The sequence below is a fragment of the Microcebus murinus genome, chromosome 5 (genome assembly GCF_040939455.1).
Source record: "Microcebus murinus isolate Inina chromosome 5, M.murinus_Inina_mat1.0, whole genome shotgun sequence".
NCBI lineage: Eukaryota > Metazoa > Chordata > Mammalia > Primates > Cheirogaleidae > Microcebus > Microcebus murinus.
In genome coordinates, this window is record NC_134108.1 from 80829644 (window position 1) to 80849797 (window position 20154).

At 41.5% G+C, this 20154-nt stretch overlaps 1 protein-coding gene across 1 annotated transcript in view; it reads left to right on the top strand.

The window, feature by feature from the left end:
• The window catches only part of B3GAT2 (beta-1,3-glucuronyltransferase 2), a 57327-nt gene that overhangs the window by 27337 nt on the left and 9836 nt on the right, over positions 1-20154 (top strand). Inside the window, exon 2 of the mRNA XM_012750298.3 lies at positions 9314-9458. Coding sequence (XP_012605752.1) covers positions 9314-9458 — 145 coding nt within the window. The remainder of the gene's footprint in view (positions 1-9313; positions 9459-20154) is intronic.

Below are 20154 nucleotides of genomic sequence, written 5' to 3' on the forward strand. Positions count from 1 at the left end.
CACTGTGTAATTAGGTTACACTAAATTTATGAAAATTTTTTGTCTTCAATAATAAATTAATCTTAGCTTACTATAACTTTTTTACTTTATAAACTTCTAAATTGTTTTAACTTTTTGACTCTTGTAAAAACACTTAAAGCACAAACACACTGTACAGCTGTACAAAAATATTTTTTATATCCTTATTCTGTAAACTATATTGTCAAAAACTAAGACACCATCACACACGTTAGCATAGGCCTACACAGAGTCAGGATCTTCAATATCATTGTCTTCTACCCCCACATCGTGACCCACTGAAAGGTCTTCAGGGGCAATAACATACATGGAGCTGTGTCATTTCCTATGATAATAATGCCTTTTTCTGGGATAAAGGCCCTGCCTAGGGCTATTTCATAGTTAACTATTTTTTTTATAAGTAGAAGTAGTATAGTTTAATGATTAAAAAAGCATAGTAAATACACAAATTAGTAATGCTGTCACTTATTATCAAATCTGATATACATAATTGTATGTGCTATATTTTCATATGACTGGCAGCACATTAGGTTTTCTTACACCTGCATTATCACAAATACATGAGGAACTCATCGCACTACAAGGGCTGTATCATCACTAGGAGATAGGAATTTTTCAGCTCCGTTATAATCTATGGGACACTGTCATATGTGACCAGAACATCATTATAAGGCACATGACTATAGTTGTATCATTGCTTTTTCTTTCCTAGAGTGTTGGCTTTGTGCAGCAAAGCCCTTGTCTGGCCTGCTCAAGGATAGCACAGGACTGGACACACATTAGATATGTAGTAGATATTTATTGCAAAAATAAAGTAGGCATGGAAGCAATGTTAAGACTCAGTCTTCTGCTCAATGAGACGGGAGAAGGATTAAGAATATAACATTAAGAACATTTCTGCTTTCTGGGATTTTTAGCTCCTTAAAATAATTTGCTTGTGCATCTCAAAAATTTTGTGCTGTGGTAATGGCACTATATAGGAATTAAAACAGGCAAATAAAAGATCCAGAACAACATGAAGTTATGTGAAGGACACTGTGTGGCATGAATAGCATTGAGTTGAAAGAACTGGGTGGCGAAATCCTTACAAGGCAGATGCAAGAAAGGTAAAGAAAAGAGCAGGCATTGTGCTAATGTTTAAGCTTCTTCCAAAGACAAAAAGTAGGGTTGTGTTGGATTATATAAATGTAGCTCTGTTTTGGAAAATATCTGGTGTTTATGGGCATGAAATTGGAAAGGACCCTCATTTCCAAGTCTTCTCCTCTGTATTCGAATCTTTACCATATTTACACTGCCCTTTCCGTTGTGTATTTTAGTTCATTGGGTCCCATTGGATTTGGTGGGTTTTGTTTGTTTGTCTTTTGCTACTGAAATTGTTAGTTTAAAAAACAAGATACAGAGTGTCACATTTTTTTATTGTAACCTTGCTCCTTAAAGTTGCCTATAGCATTTTAAATTTCAGAAGATCAAGAACTTTATTCATTTCCTTCAGAAAAAATAAAACAAGATTCCAAATAGTGGTATATCTTCAAGGAAGCTAAAGGCATTTTTTAAACTTTCTGTGTTTTACTGTAAGGGGATTCTGATGATTGCCTACATTGATCTTCTAAAGCATGCGTCCTCAAACTACGGCCTGCAGGCCACATGCGAGTGTTTTTGCCCGTTTTTTTACTTCAAAATAAGATATGTGTAGTATGCATAGGAATTTGTTCATAGTTTTTTTAAAACTATAGTCCGGCCTTCCAGCGGTCTGAGGGACAGTGAACTGGCCCCCTGTTTAAAAAGTTTGAGGAACCCTGTAAAGTTTTGCAATCCCTCAGGCCTTCTGTTATCCATCTCCCAAAGAGGAGCTTAAAGCTTAAAGCTGCAGCTTAAAGCTGCAGAAAGAAAAGTGAGCTGAAGAAACAGCTGGTTTTCGGCAAGGGTCACTCGACACGGAGTGCACAGCAGTTACCTGGCTCTTTCCTTGCCTAGAGCAGATGACAATGCAGTAAACAAGCACTACCAGCACTGGGAAAGTTTAAATGGCATTTAGCCTGGAGGAGTTGGGAGGTGCACCAAATACATCTTCTGTGTCCTTCATGGCCATTGGGTCTATGGAAATTACTCTGGCTGCGGGTTTGGTTGGTTAACATTGCTGTGCAAGCCCTGTCTGTTTCATTGGAGGTTGCGGCAGAGGAATAAATGGCAATTGGTGTCAAATAAACAGGAAGAGAGTGCTTTTGGGGACCGGACCTGTTTATAACTCATATCAATATGTGAATTGCTGCTTCTTTGTCATCATATCCATTGCTTTATTTAGATTGGAGTTCTCACCAAGTACCTGAAGTTATGCCTGTTATGTAACTGCTATTTTGTGTTAAGAAAGTAACAAAGCTTTTAAATACTGAAAATGTTTTAATTATATGGAGGTACTTTTAATATAAGCCACAGTTGTTGTTATATTTTTCCCCCTCTCAGAAAAGAAAGTGGCATCCAAGGAATCCTTAAAGAGCATAGATTGAGTGAAAAGGACACAGAACAAAGGATAGATCCCAGGGGTGAAATGAAGACGTTCTGTAAATAGCTGTGCTATTTTCCTTTGAAATGTCTGGCACACTCTATATAGCACAGTGGTCAGAGCGGAGGGGCTGTGTATCTAATTCTGTGATGAAGCATTTCGCCGTGAATCTCCAGCGCTGTGTAGATGGTAAGGGCATCTGAATCCTCAAATTTTCTAACCATTTATATGACCAACTTGTTAAAATGTAGCATACTTGGAAACATAATCCTGCCACGTCATCTACATTCAGCTAGTCACCACCTCACCTTTAACACCCAACCCTTTGATAAAATAAAACATGAACAAATGTTAGCTCTGAGTCGCTCTCAGAAATTTGGAGTGTGCTAAGAAAAACTTTATATCTTCTAGCGTGAAACTGGCTCAGAAATGAGAACTTTTGCTTCCGTGATTCATCTCATTACCTAAAACCCTACCTACACCATTCTGTATTCTGTGGGCAAAATCCTACATGTGTTCCATGGCCCAGCTTAAGTGAAAAGTCTGCTGCAGAACATGCTTAATTCCAATGGCCATATTTAATTGTTCCTTCCTAGTGGTCCCACAGTTAAACTTTATTATCCTCTTTAATGACAGTTTCTTTTTTTCCTTCTTTAAAAATATTTTTTTGCCTTCTGTTCTTTCCTTGTTTATCTTCCTCTTTAATTGTGAGCATGTCTCTTGTACAGCACAGACATGTACTAATTGCTTGTTATGTATGGGCCCATGTTTAAATTACTACGTGGTGCTTAAACACTTCTCATGAGTTGTGTGGCATCTACTGTATGCAGGGCACAACCTTATGCACTCTCAAGTGGACACAGAAGTCTGAGATTGGGTTTGCTCACTAGTTTTTCACAGATTTTAAAATATAGTGTTCTGGGCAAAAGCGATTCAGGAACTGAAAAATCATAGTCAGTTCAAGGAAATATTCCCCCCCCCAAAAAAAACCCCATCTAGTACTATTTTTAGTGCCTTATTTATAAAGCCATTCTGGTTTTTAAAAATTTATTTATTTTTATTTCAGCATATTATGGGGGTGCAAATATTAAGGTTACATATACTGCCCTTGCCCTATCCCTCAAGTCAGAGCTTCAAGCGTGACCATCCCCCAAACAGTGCACATCTCACTCATTATGTATCTATATACCCATCCCCTCCTCCCCCTTCCCACCTGCCCAATGCCCAATAAATGTTATTCCTATATGTCCACTTAGGTGTTGATCAGTTAATACCAATTTGCTGGTGAGTACATGTGGTGCTTGTTTTTTCATTCTTGGGATATACTTCACTTAGTAGAATGGGTTCCAGCTGTATCCAGAAAAAATACAAGAGGTGCTATATACCATACTTCACTTAGAATGGGTTCCAGCTCTATCTAGGAAAATACAAGAGGTGCTATATCACCATTGTTTCTTAAAGCTGAATAGTACTCCATAGTATACATATACCACATTTTATTAATCCACTCATGTATTGATGGGCACTTGGGTTATTTCCACAACTTTGCAATTGTGAATTGTGCTGCTATAAACATTCGAGTGCAGATGTCTTTTATATAGAGTGTCTTTTGTTCTTTTGGGTAGATGCCCAGTAATGGGATTGCTGGATCAAATGACAGATCTACTTATATCGCTTTAAGGTATCTCCATATTGCTTTCCACAGAGGTTGAACTAGTTTGCAGTCCCACCAGCACTGTAGGAGTGTACCTCCGCATCCACGCCAACATTTATTGTTTTGGGACTTTTTGATAAAGACCATTCTCACTGGAGACACATGATATCTCATTGCAGTTTTGATTTGCATTTCCCTGATGATTAGAGATGTTGAACATTTTTTTTATATGTTTGTTGGCCATTATTCTGTCTTCTTTTGAAAAGTTTCTCTCATTGTCCTTTGCCCACTTTTTGATAGGGTTGTTTCATTTTTTCTTTCTGATTTTCCTGAGTTCTAAATAGATTCTAGTTATCAGCCCCTTATCAGATGTGTAGTATTCGAAAATTTTATCCCATTCTATAGGTTGTCTGTTTGCTCTCTTGACAGTTTCTTTGGCTGTTCAGAAGCTTTTTAGTTTGATAAGGTTCCCTTTATTTATTTTTGTTGTTGCTGTGATTGACTTTGGGGTCTTCTTCACAAATTCTTTGCCTAGGCCAATGTCTAGAAGAGTATTTCCACTTTTTCCTCTAAAATTCTAATAGTTTCTTACCTTAGGTTTAATCCTTTGCACTCGGATGTCAAGTGTGGATAATGTCGAGTGGATAATGAGAAAAAAGCAAGCGAGTGCAAAAGGTTAAGTCTGTTGCCCAGCGTGAGTTGATTTTTGTGAGAGGTGAAAGGTGTGGATCCTGCTTCAGTCTTCTACATGTGGCTGTCCAGTCTTCCCAGCACCATTTATTGAATAAGGATTCTTTTCCTCAGTTTATGTTTTCGTCTGCTTTGTCAAAGATTAGATAGCTATATGAGGATGGTTTTATATCTGAGTTTTCAGTTCTGTTCCACTGGTCAATGTCCCTATTGTGCCAATACCAAGCTGATTTAATTACTACAGCCTTGTAGTATAGTTTGAAATCTGGCAAACTGATACCTCCCATTTTATTTTTATTGTCTAGGATTGCTTTTGCTATACAGGGTCTTCTCTGGTTCCATACGAAGCATAAAATTATTTTTTCTATATCTGTGAAAAATGATGTTGGTATTTTAATAGGAATTGCATTGAATCTGTAAATCACTTTGGGTAGTATAGACATTTTAACAATGTTGATTCTGCCGACCCCTGAGCATGGTATGGTTTTCCATCTGTTTATGTCCTCTGCTATTTCCTTCTTCAGTGTTCCATAGTTCTCCCTATAGAGATCTATAAAGCCCTTCTGTTAATTAAAAAAAAACAAATGTGTTAGGTTTAACTTTCTTTCTTTATGTATTTGGCATATTTGACATATAAAACCAAAAAATTGAAATGTTTTCATTTTCTCTAGTATGTGAGCAAAACAACACCCCGAAGGTATCACAAGTTGGGGAAGAGGGACTATATTTTTGTGAAAATTTTAGTAAATTTTCTGGAATTTTTCCTCACCTATGGAGAAGACCTAGGACACAAAAGCATTATGTGTTAATATTGATTCAAGAATTAAATCACCAAAACGTTGGTGTGAGAAATTAAAGACCTAAATAAATATAGAGAGATTATGCTTGTGGGTTAGAAGACACACTATTAAGATTCACTAAATTAATAGATTCCATTCAATCTCAGTCAGAATTGCTGAAATTGACAAACTGTCTCTGAAATTCTTAGGGAAATAAAAGGACCTAGAACAGTCACAACAGCTTCAAAAATGAAGGACAAAATGGGATGACTAATATTATCTGTTATAAGAATTCTCATGAAGCTATGGTAAATCCAGACAGCGTGGTATTGGCATCAATATCACCAAATTGAACAATGGATCAGAATAGAGCATCCAGAAAACAACCCACATGTATATGCACAATTGATTTTTGACAAGATGCAAAAGCAATTCACTTGTTTCGGGACAATTAGATATAGTTAGAACAATTGGGTATCTATATACAAAAACGGGAAAAAAGCTTCAGTTAAGTTCCTCATACCACATATGAAAATTAACAGAAAGTACATCATAATCAAAATGTATAACCTAAAACTATAATACTTCTAGAAAGGAGGAGAAAAATCCTTGTGACCTTGGATTAGGCAAAGATATTTTAGATATAACACCCAATAGCATGGTCCATAAAAGAACAAATTGATAAATTGGACTTCATCAACATTAAAAACTTCTGCTCTTCAAAAACACTGTTATGAGAATGAAAAGGTGAGCCACAGACTGGGAGAAAATATTTATAGATCATATGAATACTTGTACATAAATATTGTATGCAGAATATATAGATAACTCCATAGTGAGAAAATAATCAATTTTTTAAAAATGAGCAAAAGATTTGAACAGACTTGTTACCAAAATAGAAATGCTGATGGCAGTAAGCACATGAAAGAATACTCAACATCATGAGTCACTGGAAAAATACAAATTGAAACCATAATGAGATATCATTAACACCTATTAGAATTGCTAAAATTGAAAACTGACCATACCAAGTGTTGGTGAGGATGTGGAAGAACTGAAACGCTCATACACTGCTGATAGGGATGTAAAATGGCGCAACCATTTTGCAAAATAATCTGGTGGTTTCCTAAAAAGCTAAATGTACACCTACAAAATGATCCAGCCATTCAACTCCTAGGTATTTATCCATAAAAATGAAATACACAGACTTGTACACACATTTATAACCACTTCATCTGTAATAGCTCAAAGCTCAAAACAATGCAAATGTCTGTCCACAGGTAAATGGATAAACTATAGTATTAATATAATCCACACAATAGATACCATTCAGTAATATAAAGGAATGAAATATTGATACATGTTACAAATGGATGAATCTTCATGTAATTATGCTGAGTGAAAGAAGCTGTATTTACACATAGCCTCTACATACTGTATGATTACAGTCATGTAAAATTCTAGAAAATGCAAACTAATATATAATGATAGAAAGGAGATTAGAGGTTCACTGGGGATAGGGGATGTGGAGAGGGACTTGAGAGTTTAGATTAAAAGTGAGTAGAAGGAAACTTTGGAGAATGCTGGATATGTTATTTTACTTGTGGTGATGCCTACATAAATATGTCAAAATGTATCAAATTATGCATTTTAAACAGTGCATTTTATTCTCTCTCAGTATTTTAGGAGTCCCCAAGACCACTACCTGTTTGGTGATTTGCTAGGACTTATAGCACTCAGTTGTACTTGTGGCTTAGATTTATTACACGGATGCAGTAAGAATGCACAGCCGGATCAGTAAAGGGAAAAGACACCAGGCAGGGGCTGGAGGAATCCGTGTGCCGGCTTCCTACCCTCTTTTCCTTCTTCCCTTCCACCAAGGATCACACAGGGCACACTTTCCCTCCAGCAATGAAAATGTAACCATGGGTTATACAATGTTTTCGTCCAGGGAAACCCATTTGAGACTCAGAATTCAGGGTTTTTATTGGGTCACATAGGCAGGCACCCCTGGGCCACCACAATTTCAGATTCCCAAAGGAAATGCGTTGTTCACTGCCCCAGGCAGACGAAGCAACCTTATCTGTGTAGAAAGTGCTTCAAAAGTGAAAGTCAAAAGTCAAGTTCCCAGATGCTAGCCAGGGCCAGCCTTGCAAGCAGACCTTTCTAAAGGTAACAGTCTCAGGCTTATTAACTTTTTTCTGGAGCCAGGTGTACCACCAGTAGAGCATTTTAAAAATCATCATAGAAGTTAATATGAGCTAACAGGAGATAATTGTGATTAATTATTGAAAAAGTGATAGTATAAAAAATAGTAACTTCAGATTTGAGGCCGACCAATGCAGTGAGATCTTCATTACCTGGGATGTACCATACCTTTAAATCTTCTTTTTAGAACAAGGTGGGAATAATAATAAGTAAAATTGGGATGCTTGGCTCATGGGAGCTTTTAATGACTTTGACTTTTGCATGACTTCCATTTCATTTGTATTTGAAAGTTTTTCCCAAGTATATCATTTTTCTTCCTTTCACACAAAAAAATTCCTTGATTGATAATCATTATTGAACCATTGGTTAACTAATCGCAACCCATTTCATTTCTATAGCAGATAAAAGGCAAAGCACTGGTGTTGAAATTATGATTACTTCAACAATAGCTCCACCTTACGCAGCCATGCAGCTACCTAAGGGCACACCCAGCTCCGAGTGTGAGTGGAGCTTAAATCCAGCTTGTGCTGTGATGGCCGAGCCATGAGCACCAGCATGGAGTGTGTCTGCCTGAGAAAGGGGCACCTTTTTCTAGTTTGCACAAGGTACTAAGTGGACTGTTCCCCCTACACCCTGGAAGAAGGTGGTGGGTGGAGGTGGTAGCGGTTTTTCCCCAGAATGCTGCCTAATACCAGCAAGATTTCTTGTGAGCACGCCTTTCCCCTTAAACAAATCCAGCTATTAACTGTCCACTGAGGGTTGTGTTTAACCAGAATATCACTACCTATGACAGCGTGTGACAGATGAGGATCAGCTACTCCAGCTACCTGCGGGGGACATTCTTCTCTCTAGCTTGGCCCAGTTGCCCTTAGAAGGCAAGCAAGTTTTTAGGGGGCATGTTTCTTTTTGTCACTCTGGAGGATGCCCGGGGTCGTTTCTATATCTAGAGCCCATTATTAATGTCCTCAGGTGAGGTTTTTATGTATCTGTAGCAGTAAAAGTTCAGAGAAAGGGAACTCCTGTGGCTCCTCTGAGTGAAGTTTTTGCTCTGACTATGAAGTTTCCTTAAGAAGAATTAAATCTTCTTACTTGAGAAGATATGAAGTATTATTTAAAAGATTCAACTTTCAAGCAAATAGAAAATATTTGATAGGCACACCTTGGCTTCAAATAAGTGATACTGAGGCATGGACAGCCCACTTTTTTTATTTTTATTGAGCCTGGAACCACCAGCTAAATTTATGACTGAGTGCAAAGCCCGGGGCGCTGGACAGACAGACATAATGGATTGGGGAAGTGGTCCATCAGATGGATTCTGTTTGGAAACCTTCAATGTTTAAAATCTATATCCCACGCACCCCCCGACACACACACATATACACACTTCTATGCAGCTCTCACTTCTTTCCTCCCTTCTTTTTTCCCTAACGAAACTTAAAACACATCTCTTTTCCCCTTTGATAGATGCGGACCACACGCAAGGTCTCCGTCTGGCCCGTGGGCCTGGTTGGTGGGCGACGCTACGAACGTCCGTTGGTGGAAAACGGCAAAGTTGTTGGCTGGTACACCGGCTGGAGAGCAGACAGGCCTTTTGCCATCGACATGGCAGGTGAGGAGTGTGGACGGGGACATTTGTACCTGCCTGATTGTTCCTATGATGTGGACCAGAAGAAGGAAGCTTTAACACATGAACTGCCATGTGAGTTGTATTTAACTCACGCTAGTTTTGAGCCTGAGGCCTCAAGCCTGAAGCATATGTAACTCACACATCTCTTTACCTTGGGCGCCGCTTGGACTATTTTTCAAGTTGCATATAACTCACACACAGAAAACAATAAAAAATAACAAATTTTTCATTCAATTAGAAAGGATCATTTTGTTTTCAAAGTTTTTATTCTATTTTGTAATAAAACACCATGGCCTAAGAGAAAAATTTTTTTCTAGTGTGGCAATGTGTTAAAGGACCAATCTGGACAAAACCCTAGATAGTATCATATTCAGCAGAGGAAATACCTAACTAAACTTTTAAAGTATGCTATTTGCTTAACTCAAATGGAAACTGATTTCGGGGATGTTTAGAAAATTCTCATTCTGTTCCATTTTGTCACCTGTGTGTTTATGCAGCAAACATTTATGTGACAGGTCCTGGATTGGGCACTGGGGATTCAGTGTTGAAATCCAGACCTGGCTGCTGCCTCCCAGGGGTCTGCTAGCTGGAACCTTTTGGCTCCCTTCTCAAGAAGATCAATATATTAAAATATGTGTTTATTGATAAATGCAATAATATAAAGGACAAGTCATTTCAATGCTTACTGATAATTCTAGTGCTTTATTGATACATATAATCCAAATATAAAATTGGATTATTGGTTTTCAAGCATTCATTAACTTCAAGTATAACTGCCTTTTAAAGTTGTTATTCCCTGAACAAGCAACTGAATTGAATTAGACCTGTAGTAGACCACAAGCTCTAAAATGCTTCTTAGTCATAAAGCAAATCACTTTCTGTGGGTTATATAAAAGGATGCCTGTGATCACTGTGGAAGCATGAAGTTTGAAACATGAGGCTCAGAGGGAAAGAAAAAAAAAATCACTGACATCTATACCCCAGAAGATGAAGGCAGAAAGGCTTCAGAATTGGTCTCATCAATCTTCAGCTCTGAAGCACAGCCCTGTCTGCGTGTCAGCCTGCGTTGGCCCAGTCTTCCGTGCATGCGTCCGAACTGTAGTCAAAGTCTCTCTGCTCAGAATTCTGATGGGATGAAGGCTGTGTTCTGAACTGGATTCATCACTTTTATTCTGGCAATACTGTAAATTTGAGGGAGCCAGATCAAGAGGAATGCTCGGAATCACTTGGGGGCAGAGCTCTCACGGATAGCCATGTGGTGCGTCTGTTACCCTGCACTGCATCATGGGAGAAGACAAACTGGGAGATTTTTACTCAACGTTTCACAGACATTTCCAGAGCGTAGCTTTGTGGAACTGCGTGGTGTGGTCTTTGACCCCCAAGGCACTCTAAAGCTCTTGCCCTTCCCTGATGGTCCTCCCTCAGGTCCCCTCTCCCCACTCCCTCTGTCAACCCCAGCCATACCCTTTGGTCTTCAGTTCTTGCAGCCGCAGGGCTGAGCTGGCATCTCAGCCAACTCGAAGGTTGTGTGATCTTGACAAGTTCTGATTCTAAGGATTGTTGAGGGGGCCCACCCTCTTGATGCCCTTCTCTCTGGTGAATGCTAGCTCATCCTTAGCTTGTGGCTTAGTGCCGTCTTTCCAGCTGGTGGAAGTTTCTAGTTGCTGGAGACCTTTGGGGGAAGTGGGCAGGTGGTGGGCTGGGGTGGGAGTGGGGAGTGGGGCCAGGGGACAGCTCTTCTGAGACTTGTGGCAGCCACGAGAAGGGAAGGGAGATGGTGGTGGTTTCAAGGGGTACGAGAATAGTGACGGAGGAGGAGAAGTTGAAGTTTTAAGAGAAAAAAGCATCAAAAGTCCCAAAGGGGAGAGCCAAGGAAGGGGTTCAGGACCTTAGATGGACAGGTTCACCTGGACAGAACTAGACCAAAGGTAAGATCAGTAAGAAAACCACTTGCTAGGAAGGCAGAGTGGTCAGTTGTTGGAGTCGCCCCTATGTCAAATGTTAACAGAGAAGGGGAAGTGACATCTGACAGAATTCCATAGTCACTTACTGAGCATAGAGTTGCACTGATCTTGTAGGAAATGTATGGCCCCTGCCTGGGAGTTTTGGATCTAGCAGAGAGAGGAGGGCTATTTTATCAATAAGTGCATAACCAACCATATCATGAGATAGAAAACGCAGTACACATGGAAAGTTTGGGAGCTACATTTAAAGAGAAAACAGAACCACCATGGGGAGGTTCAGGACAGGTGTGTGGAAGAACAGGCACCTGAAAGGTACCTTCGGTGCCAGGCCCAGGCAGGACAGGCAAGGGTCCCAGGCCAGGTGTGTTCTGGGACTGGGAAATCCAGGGTAGGGCCTGTGAGGCTCTCGGGGGAAGGACAAGCTGGGGTCGGATGGTGAGGGCTGATTGTGGGATGAGACATTTGTTTTCATCTCTGTGGATATTGAAGAGTCTGAACTTTCATGTAGAGGACTGATGCGATTAGAAGCACGGTTTGAAAACCACATGGCAGCAGGTGCAAGATGCAAGGGGGAAGGCAGGGTGCGGTGGCTCACACCTGTCATCCTAGCACTGTGGGAGGCCTAGGCGGGAGGATTGCTTGAGCTCAGGAGTTCGAGACAAGCCTGAGCAAGAGCAAGACCCCCGTCTCTACTGTAAATAGAAATAAATTAGCCAAACAACTATAAACAGAAAAAATTAGCCAGGGATGGTGATGTGTGCTTGTAGTCCCACCTACCCGGGAGGCTGAGGCAGGAGGATCACTTGAACCCAGGAGTTTGAGGTTGCTGTGAGCTAGGCTGATGCCATGGTACTCTAGCCTGGGCAACAGAGTAAGACTCTGTCTCAAAAAAAAAAAAAAAAAAAAAATGCAAGGGGGAGGGTGGCTAGGCCATTTGGGTACAGGAGAATAGGGTGGAGGGAGGGGAGGGGGAGAGGGAGTGGAGGTCTTAAATACCGTAGCTATTAGGGACCTATAAAATTTTAACAAGCCTTTTCAGATTATGCTTATAAATCAGCAGACATTTAGATCTTTTTAACACCTTTGCTGTTGTAGAGAATGGTGATAACTGATGTATTACATTTAAGTTTGGTTTAATTTTAATTGGTGTAATTTGTAATATCCTTTGAGTTGTAATTTATGTGCAGAAAATATGGTGATCTGGCGTAATTAGAATAGTCTGTTACTCAGAGCACCAGTTGGGTAAAAATAAGAGTCAGCATATTAGGAGGAGAAAAATCACATTACTCGACAGAAGTTTCCAGGCTCTGGATTCGCCGTGGCTGTGTTGTCCTGGCGGAGGACTGTGCAGTTTGGAGGGGCTGGGGGAGGAGGAGGACAGTGATGGCGCCTGCCCAGGCCTCATGCATCGGCACCTGCCCGCTCCCGCGCCCACTCTGCCAAGAAGCGGGAGGAAGCTTTGAGGAATGCAAACCGGATCTGTGGCTGTCCCTTGCATGCAGCTCTCAGCCTGCCAGCTCCTGCCCACCCTGCCAGCCTCGCTCCCCTCTGCTCAGTCTTTGGGGGCAAAGGTCCGTTCCTCCAGCACCTTGTCCCCTTCACTCCCGGCTCAGCCCTGTTCATCTTTCAAGTCTCAGCTTCAGGCCACCTTCTCAGGGAAGCCTGTGCTGACAGCCCAGAGTAAGGCAGCCCTCTGCCCCGTCATAGCCCGCCGTGCTCTCAGGCCCTGCAGCACTTAGCACAGTGACGTTATGCCTCTCACTGTCATTGCTGGCGCTCCTCCAGCCACAAGCCCACCTGCCCAGAACGCAGCCTCCTGCAGACAACCTGGGACTGTCCCGTCCGTCCTCTGCTCTATGTCCAGCCCTGGCCCCAGGCTTGGCACAGCCTCAGCCTGCAAGCGGAGCTGCGTGATCGCCCTATCCCAGAGTGTCTGTCCTCACTGCCAGTTTACCGGGCAGACTTTTTTTTTTTTTTAATGATTATAACTGATGACTATGCAATTGGAGAGGGCCAAGGAATATAATTCTTAGGCAGATCACTAAAACTCTCTTTCTGCAAACTCTCTGAAGGGACATGGAAATAACAGTTGTACGGGGTCTTCTTTGACAAGGAATTTTGCCTGGGTTAATTTGCTTAGCAAGCCCTTTCTCAGTAGATAGTGCTGTGATAGACTTCAGCCCAGCCTGCCTGGATCCGATGATCGTCAAAGCCAAATGAGCAGAGTCAAAATTCTGTCACAGTTTTACCTTGCTTCATCAATATAAATACTGCAAGGAAAGGGAGGGAATGACCTTCCTGTCACTTGGGAGTCATTTGTGATTTAGGTGTGCTGTTTTCCATGCATGAATGTTTTGCGTGAGAAAGATAAAGTTACAGAATGTTCTCAGGAGGGTGATTTGATGTGTCTTATGGGGCCTTTGAGTGTGGGGTTTGGGGACCAGCTTGGGACTTTGTCCTTAGGTCAGTGCAGTGCGATTGTCACTGGGAGAGGACCGCAGCTGGCAGGGGGCAGTAATTCTGTCCTAATAATTTACAGACCTGCAGGGATGATGGCAGAGTTTGGGGACAATAGGCAAGCCTGCTGCTCATTTCGTACCCCTTTCCAGAGTCAAGTGCGTTCTAGAGGCTTGCGTGTGAACACGTGCCGTGGCCATGGCTGGGCTGGGTAACGGTGCTGTGTAGGCTGAGGAGCACCCGTGCTCCTGAGTGCTCGTGATCAGGGAGCTTTCTCTGGAGCAGCTGGAAATGGGTCTCAGCGGGGTGGGAGGTAGAGTGGGGGGATCCATGGAGCCCTTCAAGGGCTGGTGGGGAGAGGGGTTCCAGGGCTCCGTCCCACTTCAATTCTAACAGCTCTGCATTTATATGCTGGAGTTCCCTCAAGATTTCCATGGGATAAAACATTCATTCAAAATTAAAAGTTTTGAAAACCTAAAGTTTTCCATTATATCAAGGAAGTCCAACAGACTCAGTAGTTATATACTGTTTGCTGAGCACTTACCAGGCGTCAGGCATTCGTAGGTACTTTAAGTGCTTATTTAATCCTCACTCAACTCTGTGAAGGATATGCTATGTTTTATTATCCACATTTAAATATAAGGGAGCAGAGGCCTAGAGATGCCAGGCGGCTTGCCCAGGGTAGCGCAATCAGTGATGAAGCGATAGAACTGGTTCAACGTCTGATCGGTGAATACAGAGGTGCCTCCCAACTTGCCTTGAACCTCAGCTCACCCACTTGCAGTCAACTGACTGAGTTCTCGGTCTCTGAGCCTCTATTTTCTTCACTTTTAGAATAGGAAAAATGAAATTTTTCACAAAGTAAGACATCACATACAAAGCGTCCAGTAGAACATTGCGGACACTCCATGAATGTTATGTCTCTTAATCAGGAAACAAGATCAGACTATCCTTGTGTTCAGTTGGCTCACACATTTTAGGTGAATTGGATCAGTGCTTTGTTTGACTGATGATCATAGTGGTCAGGTCCACACAGGCAGGGTAGGAGGGTAGGAGAATCACTGACCCCCAAGTCCACTCGGACACAGGCAGGCTGTACAACCTGAAGATCTAGGGAAATACGTTTCCTCACTTGTACGTTGGGGATCCTATCACCTGCCTTCTGGGTTATGGTGAGGTTCAGATGAGAATGGATATGTGCAAAAGTTCCTACTGTTCTGTGAATGCTTGAACCCGCATTCACACGAAGCTATTTCAAATTACTCTTAAAGGTAATACTTAAGAACATGTAAACTCTGCTTCGGGCCCATGATGAACTTCATTTCTTTCCTGGCTGGTAGACCTGTGCTTGTTAACATGTGACGAATTGGCGCAGCGTGCAGGATGGCATGTTGAGCTAAACGCCAGCCCTTGCTTTAGATGAAATACCCCAAAAGAGAGTAATCAACAAGAAAAAAAATCAAAACCCCCCCAAAAAAAAAATCATTACAGAATTGTTTAGGAGCAGATATGTGCTCATTTTTATAATTTCCCAGCTGAAAAACTAAACAAACGAAAGCACTTGAGCTTTCAAAAGAAAATGCCATTTGTAGCATTTAGATTCACGAAGTGTTTGGTGCAGTTAAGTTGCAGCTTGCCTCTGTAGATAAGCGAGTCTGTGTGGAACGTGAGACATGTATTCGTTGTACAGATTACTCATGGCACATGGGGAAGGATTGAAAAGAATGACTCTCATGTTTTCCAATAAAGTCCCATGGGGGAGAAATGTCCTTTTTACCACTTTGACTTTCCTGCGAGTCCTTAGGAGACCATCTGCAAGTATAGTTTTCATTTGGAATCTATTAAAGAGGTAGACTATTCAGTAGTGTAAATAACTAGGATTAAGGATTATTACTGTGCACCACTACCCTGGGTGCTGGGTCACATGCCAGTCTCCTTGGCATGCAGGTTGGCAGCTGGGACTACCACACATTTCTCTGCACCGGCTTCGGAAGTTAAAGTTAGCAGGCCATTCGTTCTGGGCTCCCCGAGTGGCCGTACTTACCCCGACCCCAAACGCTCTGCACGTCAGTCCACCTCAATTTCAAATCCCTCAACCACGGGGGGCCAGCTGCTGGGGTCAGTTGGCATCACCCAGGGCTGATGGGCCTGAGTAAATCAAGAGTGGCACACGGTACCCTCCAGCCTAGAATATGGAATGTCAGTTTGTCTTCTCCTGTCTGCCTGGCTGATTTCCATTTACTTTTCCCAGTAACGTGGGAATTGCTTTCTCTGAGAAATCTTTCCTGATTTCCCACCTGGCGCGGCTGCCCCTCCCACCTGTTTCCCTAGACGGCATCCTGCGCTTACGCATGTGTCCGCGCGGTGGCGCGCGCACCAGTGTCCTGCCTGCCCCCTGCTCCCTGGGCTAGCCCGCGAGGCCGCTGGGGAGTGCTCCCCTCTCCCTGCACCTCCAGGCAGGGCACGCCCTGATGGTAGCAGCCTGAACAGATGTGTACAGATTTCATGAATCTTCACGTTTCTCTTTTCTAGGTTAAGGATTATCAAAATTAAAAGTTAAACCTTCTTATTGCTTCTGAGACAACATTGTCAGCATTTCTTGATGGTGACATTAAGCAGGGGGGATGCTGAGTTGGACTCCACAAAGCTCTCTAAAGAGAGGCTAACCCAGTGGGTTTGGACGTGGCTACACATGAGACAAAGGGAGCTTTGGAAAATACCCACACCTGGGCTCCACCTTGGATCAATTAGATCATGCAGCCTCTGGGTGTGGGGGCTGGGTTTTGAGTGTGTGGGGAGTGGGTTGGTTGGTTTTTATTTTTCTAATTGAGTCTTGAGATGACTATAAAGTGCAGCCAGGGATGAGAGCTGCTGGTGTAGGTGATCAGAGTTACTCTCACATTTTTTCCTGTGGCTCCCTGCCGTCCATTAGTGGTCAGCTCCTCTCCCGTGCCACCCGCTGAGTCAGCCACATGTAGGGTAGCCTCATTACAAAGTTTGGGAACGCTCAATAGAATTATTCTACAGAAAATACTTCTTCTATTGGGGTCAAGTATGAAAGAGAATTTAAGCATAGGAATTATTATTTTTTTAAAGAGAGGATCTCACTATGTTACCCAGGCTGGGCTCAAACTCCTGGCCTCAAGTGATTTTCCCACTTTGGCCTCCCAAGGTGCTGGGATTACAGGCATGAGCCACTGTGCCTGGCCAGGAAAGGAATTTTGTTTATCATAGTAACTGAAAAGCCACACCGACAATATAAGTGAAAATATTGCCCATATTCATTGGGAATGCAGTTTTATTGTGGTAAAATATACATAGCATAACATATATCATTTTTATCATTTTAAAGTGTGCGGTTCAGTAGGTGGCGTGCAGAGTCCTGCAGGTAAGCAGCTTTACAGCCTTGTCACCCGTCGATGCTCCAGCCTAATGCTCGACCTCAAAACTACTTTTCCTCTTTGTAGATGGATAATGCTTCAAGTGCTTCAAAATCCGTCTCAGATTTCACTCTATCTCTGAAACCTTCCTTATTCCAGTCAGACAACATTTGCTTCTCCAACTCCTGTGGCCCCAGGTTCTCTACTTATGTCTGTTGTAGCATTTATGACACAGCTATGCCACATCTGTTCTTTTAATGGGACCTGGAGTTGCCAGAGGGCAGGGACTGTGTCTTGTCCAGTATTGTATCACCACTGCTGAAGACAAGCAAGATGCATGTAAAGATTTTTTTGAATGAATAATGTCAAAGGGAACATGAAAAATGAAAGGTAACATTATTTAGACTAATATAAAGAAGTTAAATTAGAACCAGATTGGTGAATAAGAAAGATCTCTTTTTGATGATTATGCTTAACACAGAATGCTTAATGTGTCAGGTACTGTTTTGTGTGCTTTCTATGTGTTAGCTCATTTAAGACTTACAAAAACCTTGTAATAGGATAACAGTCTCCATTTTTACATTTGAGGAAACTGAGGCACAGAACAGTTAAAGTACTTCCCAATTCACATTAATAGTAAGTGGCAGAGCAAGGATTTGAACCCAGGCCCTCTAAGTTAAAAGCCTTCACTCAACTACCCTCCTATACTGCCACACTATTTCATTAAAATAGGTCTTTAGGAAACTTTTTAAGGTTTCAAATAATAAACCAACATAGCTTCCATATGAAATCAGGAAGTGATATAAGTGTAACAGCTTCATTAGTGAATCCTTGAAGAATAACTATTTAAAAAATTATGTTACTAGTATTCACAGGGGTTAAAGACCAGGACATAAGTACCTTCTCCACCCTGTTCTGCTCTGTTTTCTCAATTGGACTAAGTGGCTTAGTGTGACCATAGAGAATGTAAAGTAGACAATTGCAAACATGAAACAAAGTATGAAACAGCAGCTCTCACACAGGGAAGCATGTTGATTCTGCCATTTCCAGCACATACAGTGGTTTATTTCCCATCATAGTGTTTTTGGCTATTGAGCTTATAGAACCATTTCCCCCTCCAAACTTCAATGTTAGGCATGCCCACTAGAAGATCATTCATGAATATTTTAAGTATTCAATTAATAAGCCTCCTTAAATTATACTTGGTTGTTAGGATCAAGTTTTCCATCCTTGTTCATCATCTAATTGTTTCCTTAGAAGATTTAGTTTTCAATTTTGTGTTTTTGTTTTCAGAGTAGAGATTTAAGTGAATTATGTATAGATTAAATAAAGAATACTTCTTAGAAATGCAGAGTGTTTTATTTTTTTCCATGAAGAATGATGGCTGCTAAATAACTTTTGAGGAGTTTTTAAAACTAGAAAATAATTTTAAAACAAAGTTTCACCCTGATGCAATCATAAAGTTTCAGTCAGTATTCTGGAGTAGATTAACAGACCTATTTAACAACCAAGGCACGCTTTTTCATTTATCTTCTGCACCAGAAGAAAATGATTCTAAATTATAATTAGGAGTAAATGTGGGAATCTATATTTCTGTCTACCCATTTGGAAATGGTAGTTGGGAAGGAGTCTTTATCATGGCTGTGAAAGAGCATTGATGACATGTAAGCATTCAGTCTTAGAACCATGAAAATCCATGGTGGAACACTTGCAGGCCACAATGGCAATTTAGAGATCAGTGTAAATAAGTAAAAAACACATGCCTTTTATATAGCCTTCTTTTCTGTTGTCTACATTTGATTTAAATCTAGTAGAAATGATTCCCAAAACAATACTATTAACATACTTGTTTTTCACTTCGAAAGTTTTGAGATGCCAGGGCTAGAAAGTACAAGATTATGAAGAAAAGTATTGGCTGGGCGCGGTGGCTCCCGCCTGTAATCCTAGCACTCTGGGAGGCCGAGGAGGGCGGATTGCTCGAGGTCAGGAGTTTGAAACCAGCCTGAGCAAGAGCGAGACCCTGTCTCGACTATAAATACAAAAGAAATTAATTGGCCAATTAATATATATAGAAAAAAAATTAGCCAGGCATGGTGGCACATGCCTGTAGTCCCAGCTACTCGGGAAGCTGAGGCAGTGGGATTGCTTGAGCCCAGGAGTTTGAGGTTGCTGTGAGCTAGGCTGACACCACGGCACTCATTCTAGCCTGGGCAACAAAGTGAGACTCTGTCTCAAAAAACAAAACAAAACAAAACAAAAACTGGCTAAATCTTAGTAAGAACAATGAGTATTGTAGTGTGTCAACTTGCCCTATTCCCACCTTCTTGTCCCCAGCTTCATGGTAGTCTTGAAAACCATGGCCTAGCTACTGGAAGGGTAGAACAACATTGAAAATAATTCAGAGATCCATTCTAAGAGAACTGTCATTATTTGACCTGTCTAGCATTTCCTTAGAAAACCCTATGCACAAGCCTTGTCTTTATCCGATCTCATTTAGAGATCACCCAGTGCAAATAGCCTTTTCCCTGGGGGCATTTTTCCAAAACAATTTGTGGTGGTTATTTACCATCACAGCTCCCTGAGGCAATTAAAACAGTTGTGACATACAACAAGCTTGGCAAAAAACTTAAAAAATGGGGAAGTATTTTATTCCATAGGGGTCTATGGAAAGCTCTAATATGTTTCTGGGAATCTAGAAGGCCATGTGGATGTGTAGGGCTGTGTGCATGCCCTGGGCTATGCACATGTTCAAGAAAAACCTTACAGGGCTCTCAGTTCACCCCTTTGGCTGGTCTTGAGTCTCTATGCAATCAGGAAGTGAAGCCAGAATTGTAAATTGTCTGAGTGTTAAAATCATACCCAACATGAACACACAAC